At 42.3% G+C, this 26,068-nt stretch overlaps 1 protein-coding gene across 4 annotated transcripts in view; it reads right to left on the reverse strand.

The window, feature by feature from the left end:
- adgrb3 (adhesion G protein-coupled receptor B3) overlaps positions 1 to 26,068 on the reverse strand; it is a 251,581-nt gene that overhangs the window by 143,113 nt on the left and 82,400 nt on the right. For all 4 annotated transcript variants that reach the window (XM_065023041.1, XM_065023038.1, XM_065023039.1 and 1 more), the window contains exons 11-14: positions 16,510 to 16,656; positions 10,448 to 10,523; positions 5,818 to 5,920; positions 4,250 to 4,293 (exon numbers count right to left, since the gene is read on the reverse strand). In XM_065023041.1, coding sequence (XP_064879113.1) covers positions 4,250 to 4,293; positions 5,818 to 5,920; positions 10,448 to 10,523; positions 16,510 to 16,656 — 370 coding nt within the window. The remainder of the gene's footprint in view (positions 1 to 4,249; positions 4,294 to 5,817; positions 5,921 to 10,447; positions 10,524 to 16,509; positions 16,657 to 26,068) is intronic.

A 26,068-nucleotide genomic window follows, 5' to 3' on the forward strand; every position in this document is an offset into this window, starting at 1 on the left:
ATAGGTGTGCCCCAGGGAGAGGGTGGTGGGGGGGCTACACCTGGGCTGAGCTGTCCTATAGGTGTTCCCCAGGGAGAGGGTGGTGGGGGTCTACACCTGGGCTGAGCTGTCCTATAGGTGTGCCCCAGGGAGAGGGTGGTGGGGGGCTACACCTGGGCTGAGCTGTCCTATAGGTGTGCCCCAGGGAGAGGGTGGTGGGGGTCTACACCTGGGCTGAGCTGTCCTATAGGTGTGCCCCAGGGAGAGAGTGGTGGGGGTATACACCTGGGCTGAGCTGTCCAATAGGTGTGCCCCAGGGAGAGGGTGGTGGGGGTAAACACCTGGGCTGAGCTGTCCTATAGGTGTGCTACAGGGAGAGGGTGGTTGTTTGTAGGTGACCAATACTTATTTTCCACCATAATTTGCAAACCAATTCATTAAAAATCCTACAATGTGATTTTCTGGAATTTTTTTCTCTCATTTTGTCTGTCATAGTTGAAGTGTACCTATGATGAAAATTACAGGCCTCTCTCATCTTTTTAAGTGGAAGAACTTGCACAATTGGTGGCTGACTAAATACTTTTTTGCCCCACTGTAGTTATTTGTTGACATTCTTCAATTTAAACGTTGTACAGATGTAGGATCTTAATTTAGTCACTCGTTTGTTACTGAGAATTTTCCTATAGAGCAGGAAATGCAACTTGTAGTGCTTTTGAGTTTAAGAAGGCTTCTAAAGTTTGTTATTTCAGACTTGCTTTCCCTTCACGATAATAGTATCAACCCCTACAAAAATGTCCATGAATTATAATCCACATAATTATTAACATTTCCTGTTGCTGCAGCATTATTTTTCTTGCTGTTGCAAACTGGTTCAAATTAAGGTCCTACATCTGTATGCTATCTAGTCCTTTCAGATGAGGATTAAGAAACCAGAATAATAAAGCATGTTAAATTAAATAGAGATAAGATTTGAGTCTAATGTACATAATGATGGTATATTATCTGACGCACAATGTGTAAGGAACAAAGAACACAAGGAACAAATAACGATGGCATTGAAACCAGCTTCTATCAAATCACTGAGTTCCTTGGTATTCCAACGGCACAAAGGATCTTTCATTCCATTTACCCTTATCAGTGTGCTCTTACGGCTGTAATACAACGGCTGAAATACAACACAGAGGACAAGAGATGCATTCAAACCTACATTCAATTTCCTCTGGCCTTCGCCGCTTATTGTCTCATACAATTGCAGAATAATAGGTGCCTGTAGCTTAATGAAATACAGGAACCCTGTATGTGAGATAATAGGTGTCTGTAGCTTAATGAAATACAGGAACCCTGTATGTGAGATAATAGGTGCCTGTAGCTTAATGAAATACAGGAACCCTGTATGTGAGATAATAGGTGCCTGTAGCTTAATGAAATACAGGAACCCTGTATGTGAGATAATAGGTGCCTGGTGCCTGTAGCTTAATGAAATACAGGAACCCTGTATGTGAGATAATAGGTGCCTGTAGCTTAATGAAATACAGGAACCCTGTATGTGAGATAATAGGTGCCTGTAGCTTAATGAAATACAGGAACCCTGTATGTGAGATAATAGGTGCCTGTAGCTTAATGAAATACAGGAACCCTGTATGTGAGATAATAGGTGCCTGTAGCTTAATGAAATACAGGAACCCTGTATGTGAGATAATAGGTGCCTGTAGCTTAATGAAATACAGGAACCCTGTATGTGAGATAATAGGTGCCTGTAGCTTAATGAAATACAGGAACCCTGTATGTGAGATAATAGGTGTCTGTAGCTTAATGAAATACAGGAACCCTGTATGTGAGATAATAGGTGTCTGTAGCTTAATGAAATACAGGAACCCTGTATGTGAGATAATAGGTGTCTGTAGCTTAATGAAATACAGGAACCCTGTATGTGAGATAATAGGTGTCTGTAGCTTAATGAAATACAGGAACCCTGTATGTGAGATAATAGGTGTCTTAATGAAATACAGGAACCCTGTATGTGAGATAATAGGTGTCTGTAGCTTAATGAAATACAGGAACCCTGTATGTGAGATAATAGGTGTCTTAATGAAATACAGGAACCCTGTATGTGAGATAATAGGTGTCTGTAGATAATAGGTGTCTGTAGCTTAATGAAATACAGGAACCCTGTATGTGAGATAATAGGTGCCTGTAGCTTAATGAAATACAGGAACCCTGTATGTGAGATAATAGGTGTCTTAATGAAATAAAGGAACCCTGTATGTGAGATAATAGGTGCCTGTAGCTTAATGAAATACAGGAACCCTGTATGTGAGATAATAGGTGCCTGTAGCTTAATGAAATACAGGAACCCTGTATGTGAGATAATAGGTGCCTGTAGCTTAATGAAATACAGGAACCCTGTATGTGAGATAATAGGTGCCTGTAGCTTAATGAAATACAGGAACCCTGTATGTGAGATAATAGGTGCCTGTAGCTTAATGAAATACAGGAACCCTGTATGTGAGATAATAGGTGCCTGTAGCTTAATGAAATACAGGAACCCTGTATGTGAGATAATAGGTGCCTGTAGCTTAATGAAATACAGGAACCCTGTATGTGAGATAATAGGTGTCTGAAATACAGGAACCCTAATGAAATACAGGAACCCTGTATGTGAGATAATAGGTGCCTGTAGCTTAATGAAATACAGGAACCCTGTATGTGAGATAATAGGTGAATGAAATAAGGAACCCTGTATGTGAGATAATAGGTGCCTGTAGCTTAATGAAATACAGGAACCCTGTATGTGAGATAATAGGTGCCTGTAGCTTAATGAAATACAGGAACCCTGTATGTGAGATAATAGGTGCCTGTAGCTTAATGAAATACAGGAACCCTGTATGTGAGATAATAGGTGCCTGTAGCTTAATGAAATACAGGAACCCTGTATGTGAGATAATAGGTGCCTGTAGATAATAGGTGCTTAATGAAATACAGGAACCCTGTATGTGAGATAATAGGTGCCTGTAGCTTAATGAAATACAGGAACCCTGTATGTGAGATAATAGGTGCCTGTAGCTTAATGAAATACAGGAACCCTGTATGTGAGATAATAGGTGCCTGTAGCTTAATGAAATACAGGAACCCTGTATGTGAGATAATAGGTGTCTGTAGCTTAATGAAATACAGGAACCCTGTATGTGAGATAATAGGTGCCTGTAGCTTAATGAAATACAGGAACCCTGTATGAACCCCCTGTATGTGAGATAATAGGTGCCTGTAGCTTAATGAAATACAGGAACCCTGTATGTGAGATAATAGGTGTCTGTAGCTTAATGAAATACAGGAACCCTGTATGTGAGATAATAGGTGTCTGTAGCTTAATGAAATACAGGAACCCTGTATGTGAGATAATAGGTGTCTTAATGAAATACAGGAACCCTGTATGTGAGATAATAGGGGATCGGTGATGTAATGTCCCTGTATGTGAGATAAGAGGGGATCGGTGATGTAATGTCCCTGTATGTGAGATAAGAGGGGATCGGTGATGTAATGTCCCTGTATGTGAGATAAGAGGGGATCAGTGATGTAATGTCCCTGTATGTGAGATAAGAGGGGATCGGTGATGTCATGTCCCTGTATGTGAGATAAGAGGGGATCGGTGATGTAATGTCCCTGTATGTGAGATAAGAGGGGATCGGTGATGTCATGTCCCTGTATGTGAGATAAGAGGGGATCGCTGATGTCATGTCCCTATTTCCTATGAAGTGCCCAGGTTTTGGTCAACAGTACTGCACAATGAAGGCAAAAGTCAGACTGCGTCCCTATACTCTAAAGTGCCCAGGCTTTAGTCAAACGTAGTGCACGATAAAGGGAACAGAATGCCATTTGGGATGCAGACCCAGACTTAATTCCCCGATGTTATTTAGAAGATTTATTCATTTCATCTGATTTGAATCTTCATAGGCGTTTTTTTCTGCTGAAGTAATTGTCCTCAGATCCCCTTACAGAGGACGACGGCCCCGAAGCTAATACATACAGAGTATAGGATCGTCTGAAGACATTCTGAGTAGAATTACGTACAGTACACTTTGCCAAGAGTAAGCACCCTTGAACCTCTTAGAAGACGGACAAAACAGTGTTTTCATCTTCAGAGCATTTAGAAATATAGTTTATATCAATAGAAATCAAAAGCGTAATTCTATACATAACAGATACATCAGCATCACCATGGATTAGAGAAGAGCAAGGAGAAAACAGCAAAAAGGAAAGCTTGTTCACTTACATGACGCTGTTATCCCACAGTGCACAGTAAGGACTCAGGGTTCCCTGCATTACCAAGAAGAAGAGAGCACGCTGAAAACCTTCACTCATTAGATAACCACAACAAAATGACCAAAGCCTCACAGATAGTCATTTCTACCCGTAATTATCCAAGAATAACTCACTAAACACATTGTTCTTTAAACTAACGGCTATGGCAAGACCTCTTTAGATTGCAGTTCAGGGTTCAAATGTAAAATGCCAATGAGAATTGGTGGCAGTTTCACTTTGAATCACTTTAGCCTCAATAAGCATTGAAGTACCCAACAATGGCTACAGCCACACGTTTAGAGTGCATTAGCCAACAAACAATGGTAGAGTAATTGATTCGATAATTAATTTGCAGGCGCCCAGTGTAGCAGGTGTGTCAGGAGAGAGAGAGAGAGAGAGAGAGAGAGAGAGAGAGAGACAGAGAGACAGAGAGAGAGAGAGAGACACACACACAGAGAGAGAGAGAGAGAGAGAGAGAGAGAGAGAGAGAGACAGAGAGAGAGAGAGAGAGAGAGAGAGAGAGAGAGAGAGAGAGAGAGAGACAGAGAGAGAGAGAGAGAGAGAGAGAGAGACAGAGAGAGAGAGAGAGAGAGAGAGAGAGAGAGGGGAGACAGAGAGAGAGAGAGAGAGAGAGAGAGAGAGAGAGAGAGAGAGAGAGAGAGAGAGAGAGAGAGAGAGAGAGAGAGAGAGAGAGAGAGAGAGAGAGACAGAGAGAGAGAGAGAGAGAGAGAGAGAGAGAGAGAGAGAGAGAGAGAGAGAGAGAGAGAGAGAGAGAGAGAGAGAGAGAGAGAGAGAGAGAGAGAGAGAGAGAGACAGAGAGAGAGAGAGAGAGAGAGAGAGACAGAGAGAGACAGAGAGAGAGAGGAGAGAGAGGAGACAGAGAGAGAGAGAGAGAGAGAGAGAGAGAGAGAGAGAGAGAGAGAGAGAGAGAGAGAGAGAGAGATGGCACTGTCCAGATAATTACAAGGACAAGCTCTCTTTACAACCCTGGCCTTTTAGTTAATCTCTGAGATAAAGACGATCGTTCAGAGGTGTCGTCCAAGGTGATGCAGAGCAGCATGTCATTGTCAGAGCCCATATATTTCAACTTGTCCTCCTGATTCAGATCTGGGCCTGTATTTATCAAGCGTTTCAGAGTAGCACTGCTGATCTGGGGTCAGTTTTGCCTTTAATAATCAAATGAATTAGGTTAATATGGACAGGGATGACCTGTTCCTAGGTCAGCACTCGTACTCTGAGATGCTGCGTGAATATAGGTCCAGATATACAGTATCTTCTCTGTACAATTGACTTTGGTAACCGTGTTTTAGTGTGGACTCAGGTACATGGATTACCGTCATGTAACTGGGTCCAATATATTGGTTGCACAATTATCTGATTGGATATTAAACATCTGCCTTCTCTGTGTCGCTTGTATGCCTTTTCAAGAAGTGAGGGAGTCTTGGGCAGGTACTTACATTGTGAGGAGGTCATTCTTGCCCACAAATGAATTCAAATGAAAGATCAAATATGAAAGATGAATAAAATAATGGTCCTTACGTTGGCCAGGTGAGCCAGCTCGATCTCCAGGTGTGACTCTGTTATCCTGGGCTCTGGTCTCACTGTGACAGCAATGACTTTGGAGCTCACTGCCGTGTGGTTCCTGGGTGGAAAACAGAGTGATGTACACCATGAGATGGACACTGATTGGAAGTTGTGGCACTTAGGCACTGCTACATAAATACCGTGTGTTCGGTCCCACTTTAAACAAAGTACATCTTATAAAGGCTATATATAGCTTCATAATGGCTTCATGATCACTACATAAAGGCTTTATAAGCACTACATAAATGCTTCACAAATCGTACAAACCATATGACTAAACTTTATGTTCTGTCTTATTATAAGGGTATATGTCAGACAAATGCATTACAATCTCTGGGAGAGCGTTTACAACATGACCCCTCATTCAGAATGTTGATACTATTGATGCACATTCAGGTTCATCTGATATTGTCAATGTCCTTTAATGCAAAGAACAACACAAAATGTCACACCTCTCTGTGAGGCACTTGACAAACACACCTGCTGTGGCTCTGCAGGACAAGACCTGACACACAACATGACACACGTGAAGCAAGTCAACCCAAATACATGTGAACTGGAGCCCAGACAGAGCGAGAGGAGAGAAATTAGGCACTGGGGGGCCAACTTAGGCACTGGGGGGCCAACTTAGGGTGTGATTTCATGGTCCATTTGGTCTATCACAAAAGATTGAAAATAGACACGTCTGGAGGTCTGGCCTTTTCTACGTTAAATAAAAATGGATGACTTTCTCTCTAGAGAGGTAATGTGTTTTGAAACATAATAATACATTGTAGTTCATGAAAGGGTGACTTGGTAGAAAGCGGTCTTGGTACACTTCTGAGCCTGCCTCTCTTCTCACCTCACCTGAACTGCCCCAGAAAAAGAGAATGAAAGAGAACTACTCAAAAGGAAGTTAATTGGAGCCTTTCTACTTTTCCAGGTTCAGATCTACACTATGTCCTCTTTGCACTTCATTTGTCTTTATCTTCAAGGGAACGTGTGTCATGGGGTGGAGAACAGAGAATGTCACATTTCCTTTCCCTCTTTCATCTCTCTCTTTCATTTACCTCCTGGGGAAACAAAACAGTAGGTTGTGACACCACCAAACTGATACTACAATGACTGACTGGTTCAAATGACACCCTACTCCCTATAATATAGTGCACTACTTTTGACTGGGCCCAAAGGACTCTGGTCAAAAGTAGTGCTAAATGTAGGGAATAGTGTGCCATTTTGGTTTCTGACTGACAGTGTCTGACCTACAGTTCTCTAGGGAGGGTCGGAGAAGGTTCTAGAGCTCTCAGCTGGGCCCAAAGATGTTCCATAGAACGTCTGGAACTCTCTAGAGAGAAAGACTGGGTTCGATGTTTGATCCTGGGCAAGAACACCACAATCTGGGTCAGTCTGTCTGCTGTTTCCATAAACAGGCCACATTACTAAGTCAAATATGGATTTAGGACTGGATCACAAAGAAAACTAGTGCAGATACAACATCAATGGATGGCTTTTATAAGAGTAGAATATCAGTGACCAGAGGAAATACAATAACAATGGATGGCTTTTATAAGAGTAGAATATCAGTGACCAGAGGAAATACAATAACAATGGATGGCTTTTATAAGAGTAGAATATCAGTGACCAGAGGAAATACAATAACAATGGATGGCTTTTATAAGAGTAGAATATCAGTGACCAGAGGAAATACAATAACAATGGATGGCTTTTATAAGAGTAGAATATCAGTGACCAGAGGAAATACAATAACAATGGATGGTTTTTATAAGAGTAGAATATCAGTGACCAGAGGAAATCTATCTGCACTGCTAATGCTATAATTTCATCAGTGGATTATATATATTTGACTATATTTCCTTCAGGACCATCCTACAGTGGGCTAATGTATAGTTGTAGTGCAGCACTCCCAAGGAAGCTAAGAATAGCAAGATCATTTCTTTGAAAGGGTGGAGTTCCGTGTTGTTTGGGTTAGTTGAGACCGGGAACACAGAAACGGGACCCTGTGCGTAGATCACTGCTCTGAGGAGAGACTAACTGATGGCTGCATTTCACTTCAGGTAAATACTATTGCTGAATGTGTTATTTTATCTTATCTGCTATTGGTTTTCCTCTCAGTGTATGAGGACTTGTTGCAAAAGCTGTCTACTCTGTCAAAAGCAAGCTTTGTGCAACAGGAAAATACATCTGATTGTGGGTTGTTGTAGGTAACATCTCTAGCCAGCTAGCTAACATGTAGCCAGTAGCTAACCATCTAGCTATCCAGCACTGTACACTAGCGCTAACTAATTATGTGAGAGAAACATTAATAGCAACCCATATTGACAAAGGGAAAACATGTATTTAGAAAATGTTTGCTAATGAACAGAAAATGAAATATATAAATATCTCATTTGCGTAAGCATTCACACCTCTGAGCCAATACATGTTAGAATCACATTTGTAGTGACTGAATGTATTGATACACCATCTGAAGTGTAATTCATAACTTTAACATGCTCAGAGGGATATTCAATGTCTGCTTAATAAAATAAAAAAACATCTACCAATTAAGTGCCCTTCTTTGTGAGGCATTGGAAAATATCAATGGACTTTTAAAAAACATCTACCAATTAAGTGCCCTTCTTTGTGAGGCATTGGAAAATATCAATGGACTTTTAAAAAACATCTACCAATTAAGTGCCCTTCTTTGTGAGGCATTGGAAAATATCAATGGACTTTTAAAAAACATCTACCAATTAAGTGCCCTTCTTTGTGAGGCATTGGAAAATATCAATGGACTTTTATGGAATCTGTGCTGAATCTGTGTTTGAAACTCACTGCTGGACTAAGGGATCTTATAGATCATTGTATGTGTGGGCTACAGAGGTGAGGTAGTCGTTCAAAAATCATGTTAAACACTATTATTTCATATAGCTTTTGCTCGGGCATCCTTTTGTCTTTCACTCAATGCAAGAGATTCAAATTCTAGGCTTGTGTCACGAATGGCACCCTATTCCCTATAAAGTGTACTTTAGATCAGAGCCCTACATAGGGAATAGGGTGTGATTTCATACGCAGCCTTGCTCTAACTGGGTGAGAGCCTTGACGATACGTAATGACAGTAATGTCCAAACTGATAAACAGAATAACTAACCATATTGGAAACCAGCTTGAAAGCATAAACCAACCATGAAATATTGCTTGGTCATCCGTTGTCCCTTCTAATTTGTAGTATGAGAACATAATATGATTTAACCAGGATGGAGTTCAGATATTATGATGATTATTTTAACCCAATTTTGTGATGCTTCCTGAATGGTACCCTATTCCTTATTTAGTGCACTACTTTTGACCAGGGCTTTGGTCAAAATAAGTACATTATATAGGGAATAGGGTGCGATTTGGGACACAGCTGTGGTGTCATCCTCCTCAGCAGAAAGCAGAGATTAATTGTTGTTGATTCTGGGAGCAAAGCTTGTCGTTTTAATTCATGAAAAGTTACAGGGACACTTGAGTTGATCAGCTTTGATGGATTCTTTGATAATTGGCTTGTCATCTATGGATTACACGACTGAAAGATTGTATTCTACTACGATATTCTGAAAGAAAGCAATGCCATTTTTCCTTTTGAAGTATTGATGATGTTCTGGTAGAATGATGCATCATGGGAGTAATATGTCTGTTTTACCTCCACATCATTTTTGATCTACTGTATATAATGTACCTTGAGAAGGGTTTTTGTATCCTCGTAGGTACAGTAGTATGTATAGTGCAGTACTTAAAATGAGCTTTTGCAAGTACATATAGTGCAATGTAGAGGCCATTTCCTGGAAAAGCAAAGTGGAAGGAGTCTTTTATGAACCCTCCCTGGATAGCCTACACTACCTGTGAAATACTATTGGAGGATTTACACTCAGGCAGTGCAGCAGACACTTTGTCAGAGAATAAAGTTGACATCATATTTTACATCTCACTGCTGTCTCGCCTGGACCGTGTCCCAAATGACTACTTATTCCCTCTGTCTCCCTCTCCTCTGCTGAGAGACAGAGAGAGAGACAGAGAGAGAGACAGAGAGAGACAGAGAGGGACAGAGAGAGGACAGAGAGGGACAGAGAGAGAGAGACAGAGAGAGACAGAGAGAGACAGAGATAGAGACAGGAGAGAGACAGAGAGAGAGACAGAGACAGAGAGAGACAGAGAGAGAGAGAGAGGGAGAGAGAGAGAGAGAGAGAGAGACAGAGAGAGAGACAGAGAGAGAGAGACAGAGAGAGAGAGACAGAGAGAGAGAGAGACAGAGAGAGAGAGAGAGAAAGACAGAGAGAGAGACAGAGAGAGAGAGCGAGACAGAGAGAGAGACAGAGAGAACGAGACAGAGAGAGAGACAGAAAGAGAGCGAGACTGAGAGAGGAGTGACAGAGACAGAGAGAGAGAGAGAGACAGAGAGAGAAGGAGTGACAGAGAGAGAAGGAGTGACAGAGAGAGAAGGAGTGACAGAGAGAAAGAGAGTGACAGAGTGCTAGAGAGAGAGAGAGAGAGAGACAAAGAGAGAGACAGAGAGCGAGAGAGAGAGAGAGAGATGTTGATAGAGAAGATGTATGGTCCATCTTACCTTGGTGAAGGCAGCATCAGTCCCAGAGTCTTGTACAGGACTGTCCCCAGGATGAAAACAGGTGATCCATCCATGTCTGATGGGCAGAAGGAAATCAGTTTGGACAGCGTTGGTTACAGGACAGTTTAGTTGTGGTAGTGGTTGTACAGTGTCTTATGAATGGGCTGGCCATCTGAAAGATGTAATGAACCTTAATAATCTCAACAACACCACAGCGCAGGGTCAACAGATAGTCATAAACCAACATATCAGGCCACAGACACAGACTAACTCTTAATGATGGGCTTTATTTGGAGGCAGCGAAACAAGCCACTTCACAACTTTACTGCCAACAGCAATCAGCTAAATTGTCCTCAACAATGAACCATTGATAAAGGGTAAGGGATGGTCCAATGAATCTTTGCCTGTAAGGCAGTGGTCACTTCAAGAGGCTCCTAATCAATCACCAGACACTTCTGTAGAAATGCCACAAATAAAGGCTTTGCACTCCTTTTATGTATTTGTGTTGTGCTGTTTGTGGGAGGTGCACTTGATTCAGAAGCCCTGTGGGTGGTAGGTGCACTTGATTCAGAAGCCCTGTGGGTGGTAGGTGCACTTGATTCAGAAGCCCTGTGGGTGGTAGGTGCACTTGATTCAGAAGCCCTGTGAGTGGTAGGTGCACTTGATTCAGAAGCCCTGCGGGTGGTAGGTGCACTTGATTCAGAAGCCCTGTGGGTGGGAGGTGCACTTGATTCAGAAGCCCTATGGGTGGGAGGTGCACTTGATTCAGAAGCCCTGTGGGTGGTGGGTGCACTTGATTCAGAAGCCCTGTGGGTGGTAGGTGCACTTGATTCAGAAGCCCTGTGGGTGGTAGGTGCACTTGATTCAGAAGCCCTGTATACGGGTAAGAAAAGTGTTCCCATTTTGAACCATTTCATTATGCCTACGGCTCCCACAACCTCGGCCACAGCTAAGTTTGATACTAGCCTACATGAGATTTCATAACTCTTAAAACAATGACCAGAGAGAGACTGTCAACAGCAAATAAGTGTTTTTTTTATGAGCGAGTTCATGTCTAAGTTTATTCAGCACTGTCAACACTGTTATTATTCAACGCTACTACAAAGCATAAAACTTGCTTCTCCTATCTTCCACTTGCGCTGCAATGAATGAGTAACGATGTGTATCGAGAGCCCTGTGTTTTTATTATTATTAACAGCTTGTCCTCTATTTCAATATTGAGGAATATTTCCCTTTCTCTGGTCATAGGAACAACATGAATTTGTGCCTGAGGCAGATGCGGTGTGACTCGAGTTTCACCATCAGGTGGAAGACAGTGTCCCTTCTCTCTGGTCAGTCTCACCGGAGGAAAGGAAGGAGAGATCAGGTGGAAGACCGTGTCCCCTCTCTCTGGTCAGTCTCACCGGAGGAAAAGAAGGAGAGAGCAGGTGGAAGACAGTGTCTCCTCTCTCTGGTCAGTCTCACCGGAGGAAAGGAAGGAGAGATCAGGGACCGTGAGAGGAGGACCCTCTGCTGCTCTCTCCCTCTCTCTGCTGAGACTAATGCCACGTTCAAAACAAATAGCAGACTTCCGACTTCAGTGCGTTCAGGACAACTGGGAACTCTGAAAAAATCTATATCTGGTTAGAAAAAATATTTTGAATGGTCATCCAACTTGGAACTCCAAGTCGGAAACTCTGGCATCTTTCTAGGGCTCCGAATTTGTGACCTGAAAAGCACTCTTTATTTTCCCCAGAGTTCCCCCGAGTTGTCTTGAAAGCACCATGACCATCAGATGCAGGTACAGTACCATCAGTCTTGTAAAATAACATTTATGCGAGGCACTTTCCCAACTGCTGTCATGTCACCCCGCTCCTCCGCACACTCCACTGGCTTCCAGTCGAAGCTCTCATCCACTACATGACCATGGGACTTCCCTACGGAACAGCAAGAGGAACTGCCCCTCCCTACCTGCCTACCTCCCTACCTGCCTACCTCCCTACCTGCCTACCTGCCTACCTCCCTACCTGCCTACCTCCCTACCTGCCTACCTCCCTACCTGCCTACCTCCCTACCTGCTCATCCACTACATGACCATGGGGCTTCCCTATGGAACAGCAAGAGGAACTGCCCCCCCCTACCTGCCTACCTCCCTACCTGCCTACCTCCCTACCTGCCTACCTCCCTACCTGCTCATCCACTACATGACCATGGGGCTTCCCTATGGAACAGCAAGAGGAACTGCCCCTCCCTACCTGCCTACCTCCCTACCTGCCTACCTCCCTACCTGCCTACCTCCCTACCTGCTCATCCACTACATGACCATGGGACTTCCCTACGAAATAGCAAGAGGAACTGCCCCCCCCCTAACTTCAGGCTATTCTCTAACCCCAACCCGAGGTCTCTTGGCCCTCCTACCCCTACGGGAGTGCAGCTCCCGCTCAGCCCAATCCAAGCTCTTCTCTGTTCTGGCACCCCAATGGTGGAAACATCTTCCCCCTGAAGCTAGGACAGCAAAGCCCCCCCCTGTAGCTCTGACTCAGCAGAGCCCCCCCTTGTAGCTACATTATTGAGGGGAAATGTACTTTCTATGCCTGTGATATGTGGTTGTCCCACCTAGCTATCTTGAGATGAATGCACTAACTGAAATCTAATATGTTCTGAAAATAACAATATTGGCAGGCCAGTTATATAGCCAATATGCTGTGATAATGTGTATGGCCTACTGCACAAACCTCATTCCTACAAAACCGTTTTTATTAGGTTAATGGTCCGTTTTTTAAGTCATGTTTTTAAAAGAATCTGAGCGGTAGATCTCGGCTTGCTTTTTGACTGAGAAAATGATCTTGACTCAGAAAAGGTTGGTGACCACAGCTGTAAGGCAGTGAAATGGAGGCTGTCGACACCTGTTGGAGCAGTTCTCTGGATCTCTGCTCCAAATGGAACCCTATTCCCTACATAGGGCCCATAGGGCTCTGGTTAAAAGTACTGCACTATATAGGGATTAGGGTGCTACTTGGGAGGCTACCTGGATAGGTCTCCCTGCTAAACTTCTTGGCCACTCAGTAAGAGTGAGATGGTTTTCGGCATTGAGTTAGAAAATCAACTGCCATTTTTTCTCTCATTGATACAGTCCAGACACAACTGATTAAGCCAGTTAACCAAATTGTCTGTCACAGTCACTACACTCTGGGCTCTGCACTGGCATGGGTTAACAGGATACAAACATCAGAGGAGGCTGCTGAGGGGAGGACGGCTCATAATAATGTCAGGAACGGAGCGAATGAAATGGCATCATCATGGAAACCTTGTGTTTGATACCATTCCACTACTGCTTTAAGCACTTTGAGATTAAGGGAACTACAATATCTTTGGTTCTGCTCGTTTGCTAGGTCTCATTTACACAATTATTATCATAGAGTCATGGTAGATGTTGTCAATCACTGCCGTTGCCATTCTGTAGCTGGGTCATTCCCACCGTAAGGTACCATTCTGTAGCTGGGTCATTCCCACCGTAAGGTTCCTTTTCTGTAGCTGGGTCATTCCCACCGTAAGGTTCCTTTTCTGTAGCTGGGTCATTCCCACCATAAGGTGCCTTTTCTGTAGCTGGGTCATTCCCACCGTAAGGTGCCATTCTGTAGCTGGGTCATTCCCACCGTAAGGTGCCATTCTGTAGCTGGGTCATTCCCACCGTAAGGTGCCATTCTGTAGCTGGGTCATTCCCACCGTAAGGTGCCATTCTGTAGCTGGGTCATTCCCACCGTAAGGTGCCATTCTGTAGCTGGGTCATTCCCACCGTAAGGTGCCATTCTGTAGCTGGGTCATTCCCACCGTAAGGTGCCATTCTGTAGCTGGGTCATTCCCACCGTAAGGTGCCATTCTGTAGCTGGGTCATTCCCACCGTAAGGTGCCTTTTCTGTAGCTGGGTCATTCCCACCGTAAGGTACCTTTTCTGTAGCTGGGTCATTCCCACCGTAAGGTACCTTTTCTGTAGCTGGGTCATTCCCACCGTAAGGTGCCATTCTGTAGCTGGGTCATTCCCACCGTAAGGTACCATTCTGTAGCTGGGTCATTCCCACCGTAAGGTGCCTTTTCTGTAGCTGGGTCATTCCCACCGTAAGGTGCCTTTTCTGTAGCTGGGTCATTCCCACCGTAAGGTACCATTCTGTAGTTGGGTCATTCCCACCGTAAGGTGCCATTCTGTAGCTGGGTCATTCCCACCGTAAGGTGCCATTCTGTAGCTGGGTCATTCCCACCGTAAGGTGCCTTTTCTGTAGCTGGGCCATTCCCACCGTAAGGTGCCATTCTGTAGCTGGGTCATTCCCACCGTAAGGTGCCATTCTGTAGCTGGGTCATTCCCACCGTAAGGTGCCATTCTGTAGCTGGGTCATTCCCACCGTAAGGTGCCTTTTCTGTAGCTGGGCCATTCCCACCGTAAGGTACCATTCTGTAGCTGGGTCATTCCCACCGTAAGGTGCCATTCTGTAGCTGGGTCATTCCCACCGTAAGGTACCATTCTGTAGCTGGGTCATTCCCACCGTAAGGTACCATTCTGTAGCTGGGTCATTCCCACCGTAAGGTACCATTCTTTAGCTGGGTCATTCCCACCGTAAGGTACCATTCTGTAGCTGGGTCATTCCCACCGTAAGGTACCATTCTGTAGCTGGGTCATTCCCACCGTAAGGTACCATTCTGTAGCTGGGTCATTCCCACCGTAAGGTACCATTCTGTAGCTGGGTCATTCCCACCGTAAGGTACCATTCTGTAGCTGGGTCATTCCCACCGTAAGGTACCATTCTGTAGCTGGGTCATTCCCACCGTAAGGTGCCTTTTCTGTCTCCAGGAAATATCACTTCTTATTTACTGTCAAATGTGGATCCCAGAAGGAATTTAATATAAGTTCGGATGTCCTTTTCCTTAAAAACACAAACAAATCTTGAAAGGGACGTAGGTGTTTTTGCGATGTCCCTCGGTATTATTCATCATATTCCACGACAAATATAAGCCACAAAATAATAAGTATTTAAAATCCTTCTTCATTTATTTTATAGTCTTAGTTAAATTTTCTCTCATCAATAATGATTATTGTATTGATTATTATTTTATTAAAGATTATCTGAGTGACCCTTCCATTTCAGAAAAAGACCCTATTCTACAATGGCACCACATTCAGGAAGTGTCACCATTTCAATAGTAAGAAAACAATGGTGCAAAGCTAAATAAATATAAACGCTCAGTTTTATCTATTTTTTAAAACATTTTTTCATGTTGTTAGTCTGTATGTCCCAGTATTACATTTCCACCCTGTTAGGCTAAATTAAAGAGAAAATTCCCAACATTTTTAAATATGTTAGATAGAGAAGTTCACTATTTTGCTAGCTCAATCTTGCTCCACATTTCCACACTGTTAGTTTCCACCCTGTTAGGGTTATGCACCTAACAGGTTGGAAAATGCACCTAAAAAAATAGGTGCCTGAGCTTGACCAATATGTTTTCCTGAAAATCAAACATGTCCTTTTTCTGATGGAATCGTATTTGTATATATATACAGTTATATAATTTTCCCTCCATAAGTTATGATGTCCATAAGGCACAGAGTAGGAATGACCCAGTTAGTGCTGGCATTAGAAATGGAATGCTGGGTTTACAGTTGTACACCACTAGATTCTAGAATGTTGGTCAAACTCCAGGCATTCTATTTTGATCAGTGGGGTCACATGATGGAGCAACTAAGGGGTCATTCTGGAGGAAGTAACTACACATAATCAGCCATGACTACTGGACATTTGGAAATGAACCAATTTCTTACTACACGAGTTTCAAATGCTGCTCAGAATACAGTAAAGAACATGGTTAAACAGCCTGAAGAAGAGTCTCCTTATCCTGCTCCTGCTCCACCTCCTCCTCATCTTCATCATCACCACTACCACCATATTCATCATCATTATCATCATCATCATTAGCACTACCACCATATTCATCATCATCATCATCATCATCATAATCATCACCACCACTAACCACCATAATCATCCTCATCATCATCACCACCACCACCACCATCACCATCATGGTTGAGTTACCTGCAGACTGTGGTAGAAAGATGCCCTTGGGGATAACCACCTTGTCCTCAGAGTTCCTGGCCCAGTCCACCATGCCTTTACGGCCCTTCATAGGGAAGTTGATGTCAGTCATCACAGACAGTGCCGGGAGCCTCTGGATGCTGGCCACTGAGGGTGACAAAACAAGGGAGGGAATTAGTTCTGTTAGGTTTAGTTCATGTTGCATAAAATCTTGCAGTTTACTTATAGACAAGAAAGTTAGACAGATAACAAAACAATTACACCCAGGAAAGGAATACATGAACAATATTATATTTAGCCATTTACAGGGTATGTGGTCCACACATTATCACAAAACACTATTCAATTCAAAGGCTTTATTGGCATGGGAAACATGTTTACATTGCCAAAGCAAGTGAAATAGATCATAAACAAAAGAGAAATAAAACAGTAAACTTTACACTCACAACGGCATTAAAGGAATAGAGTGACGTATCCTGTATGAGTGACAGGCAAAGGATGCTTCCTGACTTTCAGAAATCATCTATATCCTCTCTTCTCTTCTCTTGATAAAACCTCAGTGCTTTCTGAGGCTGTTGCTGCTCCACAGAATATGACTTCAGCCTCCAGACACACTCTCAGTTCCCACCATGTACTTGCTAACTTGTAAATAGTGTGAAGTTAGGTTCACACACTGAGTGTCAGAAAGACAGTGCTGTAGCACAGACCTGGGTTCAAATACTATTTAATATAAGTTCAAATACTTTATATGGGTTCGATTGAGCTTCCCTGGTCTAACGAACCAATTTAAATGTCCCCAAACTGCAAACCCCACCCATCTGGCACCCCAGGCAGACTCAAGCAAAGGCTCAAAGTATTTGAAATATTTCAATTTAGTATTTGAACTCAGGTCTGCTGGAGCATCAGTGCAATGTCAATCTCCATCACCCCATATGCTGATGGAACTCGTTAACAATCAGTGCTTCATTTGAGCCGGATCCTACTTTCCCGGATCCAGTACCGACTTGAGAAAGAAAAGACTGTTTTCAATATAAACATGTGAATAAAAGGGATCAGAGTTCAGTCCCGTTGCCTCATCCCTAATTCTCCTGCTCCTGAAAATAAACATCATGTGACCAGTTGCCTCATCCCTAATTCTCCTGCTCCTGAAAATAAACATCATGTGACCAGTTGCCTCATCCCTAATTCTCCTGCTCCTGAAAATAAACATCATGTGACCAGTTGCCTCGTCCCTAATTCTCCTGCTCCTGAAAATAAACATCATGTGACCAGTTGCCTCGTCCCTAATTCTCCTGCTCCTGAAAATAAACATCATGTGACCGTTTGCCTCGTCCCTAATTCTCCTGCTCCTGAAAATAAACATCATGTGACCAGTTGCCTCGTCCCTAATTCTCCTGCTCCTGAAAATAAACATCATGTGACCAGTTGCCTCGTCCCTAATTCTCCTGCTCCTGAAAATAAACATCATGTGACCAGTTGCCTCGTCCCTAATTCTCCTGCTCCTGAAAATAAACATCATGTGACCAGTTGCCTCATCCCTAATTCTCCTGCTCCTGAAAATAAACATCATGTGACCAGTTGCCTCATCCCTAATTCTCCTGCTCCTGAAAATAAACATCATGTGACCAGTTGCCTCATCCCTAATTCTCCTGCTCCTGAAAATAAACATCATGTGACCAGTTGCCTCATCCCTAATTCTCCTGCTCCTGAAAATAAACATCATGTGACCAGTTGCCTCGTCCCTAATTCTCCTGCTCCTGAAAATAAACATCATGTGACCAGTTGCCTCATCCCTAATTCTCCTGCTCCTGAAAATAAACATCATGTGACCAGTTGCCTCGTCCCTAATTCTCCTGCTCCTGAAAATAAACATCATGTGACCAGTTGCCTCGTCCCTAATTCTCCTGCTCCTGAAAATAAACATCATGTGACCAGTTGCCTCGTCCCTAATTCTCCTGCTCCTGAAAATAAACATCATGTGACCAGTTGCCTCGTCCCTAATTCTCCTGCTCCTGAAAATAAACATCATGTGACCAGTTGCCTCGTCCCTAATTCTCCTGCTCCTGAAAATAAACATCATGTGACCAGTTGCCTCGTCCCTAATTCTCCTGCTCCTGAAAATAAACATCATGTGACCAGTTGCCTCGTCCCTAATTCTCCTGCTCCTGAAAATAAACATCATGTGACCAGTTGCCTCGTCCCTAATTCTCCTGCTCCTGAAAATAAACATAATGTGAAAACGCCTATTTTCAGCCCCAACCTGATATTCTAAGAATTCATTAGTGTTGTGCCAGCCCGGGATTACGGTTTGCACAACATTATAGGCATGTTTGAGAGCAAGGCGTGACCGGTGCTGTGGTGAGAGAGAGAAGCACACCTGTATCTCACACAGAACTAGGATGAGATCCCCTTTCTATGATCGCTCTCCCTCTCTCTGCTAGACATGAACCTGCGACTCTCATCTCTCCAGCAAGGCACTTAATCTTAATCAAATAGAATCAAAGCTGTGACAATGGTGCTGGAGGAGCTGCAGTACCTCTGATTACCTTGAAATAAATTAGCCAAGTTATAGAATTACTGCTGTCAGTTCAGAAAGAAATGAAATACTACAGAATACTACACCAGGTGTAGGACTATAATTTAGACACAGAGGATTAATAGCTTCTTTAAAAAAATAGCCTAGCTGTGGATTGTGTTCATGTAACCCAATCACAAAGCATATAGAGATCGAGGTTGTAACCTCATATAAATATCTGGGAATTTTAATTGATGACGGCCTCTCTTTTAAATTGCATATTCAACAACTTGTAAAAAAATTGAAGCTGAAATTGGGATTTTATTTTAGGAATAAGGCCTGTTTTTCTTTTGAGGCCAGAAGGAGGATAGTATCAGCTACATTTATGCCTTTACTAGACTATGGGGATATTTTATATATGAATGCTTCCGCTCAGTGTTTGAGATCAATTGACATTCTTTACCATGGCACTTTGAGATTTATTTTAAACTGCAAAACCCTTACGCACCACTGCACTTTGTATACCAGGGTTGGCTGGCCTTCTCTAGTCACTCGTAGGCTCAGTCACTGGTATACCTTTATTTACAAAGCCATTTTGGGTTTACTACCTTTTTATTTGTGCATTTTTATTGTTCAGAAATGTGGTGGGTACTCTCTTGGTTCGCTGGACTTTATCCTGCTAACTGTTCCAAATGTCCAAACTGAATTTGGTAAAAGGGCTTTTATGTACTCTTTATTTATTTATTTTTTGAATTTGACCCCTTTTTCTCCCCAATTTTGTGGTATCCAATTGTTTAGTAGCTACTATCTTGTCTCATCGCTACAACTCCCGTACGGGCTCGGGAGAGACGAAGGTTGAAAGTCATGCGTCCTCCGATACACAACCCAACCAAGCCGCACTGCTTCTTAACACAGCGCCATCCAACCCGGAAGCCAGCCGCACCAATGTGTCGGAGGAAACACCGTGCACCTGGCAACCTTGGTTAGCACGCACTGCGCCCGGCCCGCCACAGGAGTCGCTGGTGCACGATGAGACAAGGATATCCCTACCGGCCAAACCCTCCCTAACCCGGACGACGCTAGACCAATTGTGAGTCGCCCCACGGACCTCCCGGTCTCTGTGCCATCGTCTTGGAACACCTTACAATCTACTTCATATCAAAAGCTTTCACACATGACTGTAGACACTCAGACATGAATGTAGACTGTACAACACTCAGACATGACTGTAGACTGTACAACACTCAGACATGAATGTAGACTGTACAACACTCAGACATGAATGTAGACTGTACAACACTCAGACATGAATGTAGACTGTACAACACTCAGACATGAATGTAGACTGTACAACACTCAGACATGAATGTAGACTGTACAACACTCAGACATGAATGTAGACTGTACAACACTCAGACATGAATGTAGACTGTACAACACTCAGACATGATGGTAGACTGTACAACACTCAGACATGAATGTAGACTGTACAACACTCAGACATGAATGTAGACTGTACAACACTCAGACATGAATGTAGACTGTACAACACTCAGACATGAATGTAGACTGTACAACACTCAGACATGACGGTAGACTGTACAACACTCAGACATGAATGTCTGGTGGTACTACAGTCTGATGGTACTATAGTCTGGTGGTACTACAGTCTGATGGTATTACATTCTTATGGTACTACAGTCTGATGGTACTCCAGTCTGATGCTATTACAGTCTGTTGGTACTACATCATGGTGGTTCTACAGTCTGATGGTACTACAGCATGGTGGTTCTACAGTCTGATGGTACTACAGTCTGGTGGTACTACAGTCCGATGGTATTACATTCTTATGGTACTACAGTCTGATTGTACTGCAGCATGGTGGTACTACAATCTGATGTTACTACATTCTTATGGTACTACAGTCTGATGGTATTACAGTCTGGTGGTACTACAGTCTGATGATACTCCAGTCTGATGGTACTACAGTCTGATGGTACTACAGTCTGATGGTACTCCAGTCTGATGGTACTACAGTCTGATGGTACTCCAGTCTGATGGTACTACAGTCTGATGGTACTACAGTCTGATGGTATTACAGTCTGGTGGTACTACAGTCTGATGATACTCCAGTCTGATGGTACTACAGTCTGATGGTACTACAGTCTGATGGTACTACAGTCTGATGGTACTCCAGTCTGATGCTATTACAGCATGGTGGTTCTACAGTCTGATGGTACTACAGCCTGATGGTACTACAGTCAGATGGTACTGCTTGAGGAAACTCCTTGACTTCCCTGCCAAAGCAAATTACATCGGAATCTGGGATCATCAGTGACCGAACTGAAATTTGTGATGTTTTTAATAAGCATTTTTATTTCTGCTAGTTTCCTTTTGAAAGAAAAAATGGCCAACATGATCCTGACCGGTCTATTGTTTCAGTCCCCCGGCCTTCAGCTGATGTGGAAAACAGTAAGCCAGTTTTTAATTTTCAAAAAGTCACAGAAGATGAGGTCTTATCTACACTATCTGCTATAGGTTCTAAAAAATCATTTGACGCTGACAAACTGGATCCATATTTACTCAAGTGTGCGGCACCTATTATTGCTGGTGTAGTGACGCATATTTTGAATCAAACATTTGTTGTAGGAAAGATTCCTAAATCTTGGAAAACAGCTTTTGTTATACCACTCCTCAAGGAAGGCGATGGTTGTGAGTTGGATAATTACCGGCCCATCTCTAAGCTCTCCTGTTTGGCTAAACTTCTAGAGTCACTGGTGAATAGGCAACTACAATCTTTTTAAACTGTTAACAATACTCTTTCTAGTAATCAATCTGGCTTAAGACCTAAACACAGTACTATTACGGCCACTGTACGTGTTGTAAATTATATTACTAATACCCTAGATAATAGAAAGTACTGTTTCGCCTAGTTCATAGATTTATCTAAAGCTTTTGACACTGTAGACCAAGCGATACTTTTGGGTAAACTGTCGTCAATAGGACTGGGATTGGATGCATGTCGTTGGTTTCATGACTATCTAAAGGATAGAAGTCAGGCTGTTAGAGTCGACGGCATCCAATCGGAGCCATTGGAGTTGGTTAAAGGGGTCCCACAAGGTTTTATACTTGGTCCATTAATGTTCACTCTCTACATGAACAATATCGGTGATGAGATAAGTGTCAAATTCATTTATATGCTGATGGCAATGTCATGTACTCTATTGCTTCAATGGCTGACCAAGCATTATCACTATTGGAGACAGATTTTAATACAAAGGTATTTTATACAGCTGAAACTTTTTTTAAATGCAAAGAAACCACATTTTATGATTTTTAATAAGTTCAAAAAGTTGGTTGAAAATACACTTGCACTTAGGAGCTTAGATGGTTCTCGAATGAATCAGGTCTCTGCATATAAATACTTAGTGACATGGTTGGATGATGAACTGTCTTTTAAAATGCATGTTGATGAACTTTGTAAACGGCTAAAAATCAAGGTAGGCTTCCTCTATAGAAACAGGACATGTTTGTCCTATACAAATAGAAGACAATTTGTGCAAAGCTAATTTTATGTCTGTTATAGATCATGGAGATATTATTTACATGCATGCTACGGCATCAACACTTAAATCGCTGGATGCTACTTATCATTGTTCACTTAGGTTTATTACGGGTGCTAGCTACAGAACTCACCATTGAGTTTTATATCAAAATGTGGGTTGGACTTCGATGTCCATGAGACGAGAACAACATGCTCTCGTGTTTGTCTATAAAGCACTTCTGAATAAGCTACCTTCTTATATATCATCACTCATCAATATTAGAATTAGAATTCCTAAAACCAGGTCTCAAACATGGATTACACTTGAGGCCCATGTGGTTTCCACAGAGTTGGGTATGGCTGCCTTTTCCTGTTACGCTCCTTGCCTATGGAATAGCCTGCAGACTAAACTTCAACTTGGGACTCTTGCTCAAGTTGCTCATTTTAAATATTTTTTGGAGCATTTTTATTTTTGTATTCCTTGTAACTGTTTTGGGTAATGCAAGTTATTGTGCTGTTAGTAGAATAACCTGTTAGTAGAATAACCTGTTAGTAGAATAACCTGTTAGTAGAATAACATATTAGTAGAATAACCTGTTAGTAGAATAACCTGTTAGTAGAATAACCTGTTAGGGGAATAACCTGTTAGGGGAATAACCTGTTAGTAGAATAACCTGTTAGTAGAATAACCTGTTAGTAGAATAACCTGTTAGTAGAATAACCTGTGTGTAAATGTAATAATCTGCTGCTGTATTTTCTGTGTTATCTGTGATCTTTTGTTTGTCTTGTGTAGTTTCTTAATCATTGTACCTAACCTGTATGTGTAACATGTATACGCAAGGCCCAGCTGTAAAAGAGAGCTTGGTCTCAGTCTGTTTTCCTTGTTGAAATAAAGAGACATCATGGTGGTTCATCATGGTGGTTCTACAGTCTGATGGTACTACATCATGGTGGTTCTACAGTCTGATGGTACTACAGCATGGTGGTTCTACAGTCTGATGGTACTACATCATGGTGGTTCTACAGTCTGATGGTACTACAGCATGGTGGTTCTACAGTCTGATGGTACTACATCATGGTGGTTCTACAGTCTGATGGTACTACATCATGGTGGTTCTACAGTCTGATGGTACTACATCATGGTGGTTCTACAGTCTGATGGTACTACATCATGGTGGTTCTACAGTCTGATGGTACTACATCATGGTGGTTCTACAGTCTGATGGTACTACATCATGGTGGTTCTACAGTCTGATGGTACTACATCATGGTGGTTCTACAGTCTGATGGTACTACAGCATGGTGGTTCTACAGTCTGATGGTACTACAGCATGGTGGTACTACAATCTGATGTTACTACATTCTTATGGTACTACAGTCTGATTGTACTGCAGCATGGTGGTACTACAATCTGATGTTACTACATTCTTATGGTACTACAGTCTGATGGTATTACAGTCTGGTGGTACTACAGTCTGATGATACTCCAGTCTGATGGTACTACAGTCTGATGGTACTACAGTCTGATGGTACTCCAGTCTGATGGTACTACAGTCTGATGGTACTCCAGTCTGATGGTACTACAGTCTGATGGTACTACAGTCTGATGGTATTACAGTCTGGTGGTACTACAGTCTGATGATACTCCAGTCTGATGGTACTACAGTCTGATGGTACTACAGTCTGATGGTACTACAGTCTGATGGTACTCCAGTCTGATGCTATTACAGCATGGTGGTTCTACAGTCTGATGGTACTACAGCCTGATGGTACTACAGTCAGATGGTACTGCTTGAGGAAACTCCTTGACTTCCCTGCCAAAGCAAATTACATCGGAATCTGGGATCATCAGTGACCGAACTGAAATTTGTGATGTTTTTAATAAGCATTTTTATTTCTGCTAGTTTCCTTTTGAAAGAAAAAATGGCCAACATGATCCTGACCGGTCTATTGTTTCAGTCCCCCGGCCTTCAGCTGATGTGGAAAACAGTAAGCCAGTTTTTAATTTTCAAAAAGTCACAGAAGATGAGGTCTTATCTACACTATCTGCTATAGGTTCTAAAAAATCATTTGACGCTGACAAACTGGATCCATATTTACTCAAGTGTGCGGCACCTATTATTGCTGGTGTAGTGACGCATATTTTGAATCAAACATTTGTTGTAGGAAAGATTCCTAAATCTTGGAAAACAGCTTTTGTTATACCACTCCTCAAGGAAGGCGATGGTTGTGAGTTGGATAATTACCGGCCCATCTCTAAGCTCTCCTGTTTGGCTAAACTTCTAGAGTCACTGGTGAATAGGCAACTACAATCTTTTAAACTGTTAACAATACTCTTTCTAGTAATCAATCTGGCTTAAGACCTAAACACAGTACTATTACGGCCACTGTACGTGTTGTAAATTATATTACTAATACCCTAGATAATAGAAAGTACTGTTTCGCCTAGTTCATAGATTTATCTAAAGCTTTTGACACTGTAGACCAAGCGATACTTTTGGGTAAACTGTCGTCAATAGGACTGGGATTGGATGCATGTCGTTGGTTTCATGACTATCTAAAGGATAGAAGTCAGGCTGTTAGAGTCGACGGCATCCAATCGGAGCCATTGGAGTTGGTTAAAGGGGTCCCACAAGGTTTTATACTTGGTCCATTAATGTTCACTCTCTACATGAACAATATCGGTGATGAGATAAGTGTCAAATTCATTTATATGCTGATGGCAATGTCATGTACTCTATTGCTTCAATGGCTGACCAAGCATTATCACTATTGGAGACAGATTTTAATACAAAGGTATTTTATACAGCTGAAACTTTTTTTAAATGCAAAGAAACCACATTTTATGATTTTTAATAAGTTCAAAAAGTTGGTTGAAAATACACTTGCACTTAGGAGCTTAGATGGTTCTCGAATGAATCAGGTCTCTGCATATAAATACTTAGTGACATGGTTGGATGATGAACTGTCTTTTAAAATGCATGTTGATGAACTTTGTAAACGGCTAAAAATCAAGGTAGGCTTCCTCTATAGAAACAGGACATGTTTGTCCTATACAAATAGAAGACAATTTGTGCAAAGCTAATTTTATGTCTGTTATAGATCATGGAGATATTATTTACATGCATGCTACGGCATCAACACTTAAATCGCTGGATGCTACTTATCATTGTTCACTTAGGTTTATTACGGGTGCTAGCTACAGAACTCACCATTGAGTTTTATATCAAAATGTGGGTTGGACTTCGATGTCCATGAGACGAGAACAACATGCTCTCGTGTTTGTCTATAAAGCACTTCTGAATAAGCTACCTTCTTATATATCATCACTCATCAATATTAGAATTAGAATTCCTAAAACCAGGTCTCAAACATGGATTACACTTGAGGCCCATGTGGTTTCCACAGAGTTGGGTATGGCTGCCTTTTCCTGTTACGCTCCTTGCCTATGGAATAGCCTGCAGACTAAACTTCAACTTGGGACTCTTGCTCAAGTTGCT

This window comes from Oncorhynchus nerka, linkage group LG10 (genome assembly GCF_034236695.1).
Source record: "Oncorhynchus nerka isolate Pitt River linkage group LG10, Oner_Uvic_2.0, whole genome shotgun sequence".
Classification (NCBI taxonomy): domain Eukaryota; kingdom Metazoa; phylum Chordata; class Actinopteri; order Salmoniformes; family Salmonidae; genus Oncorhynchus; species Oncorhynchus nerka.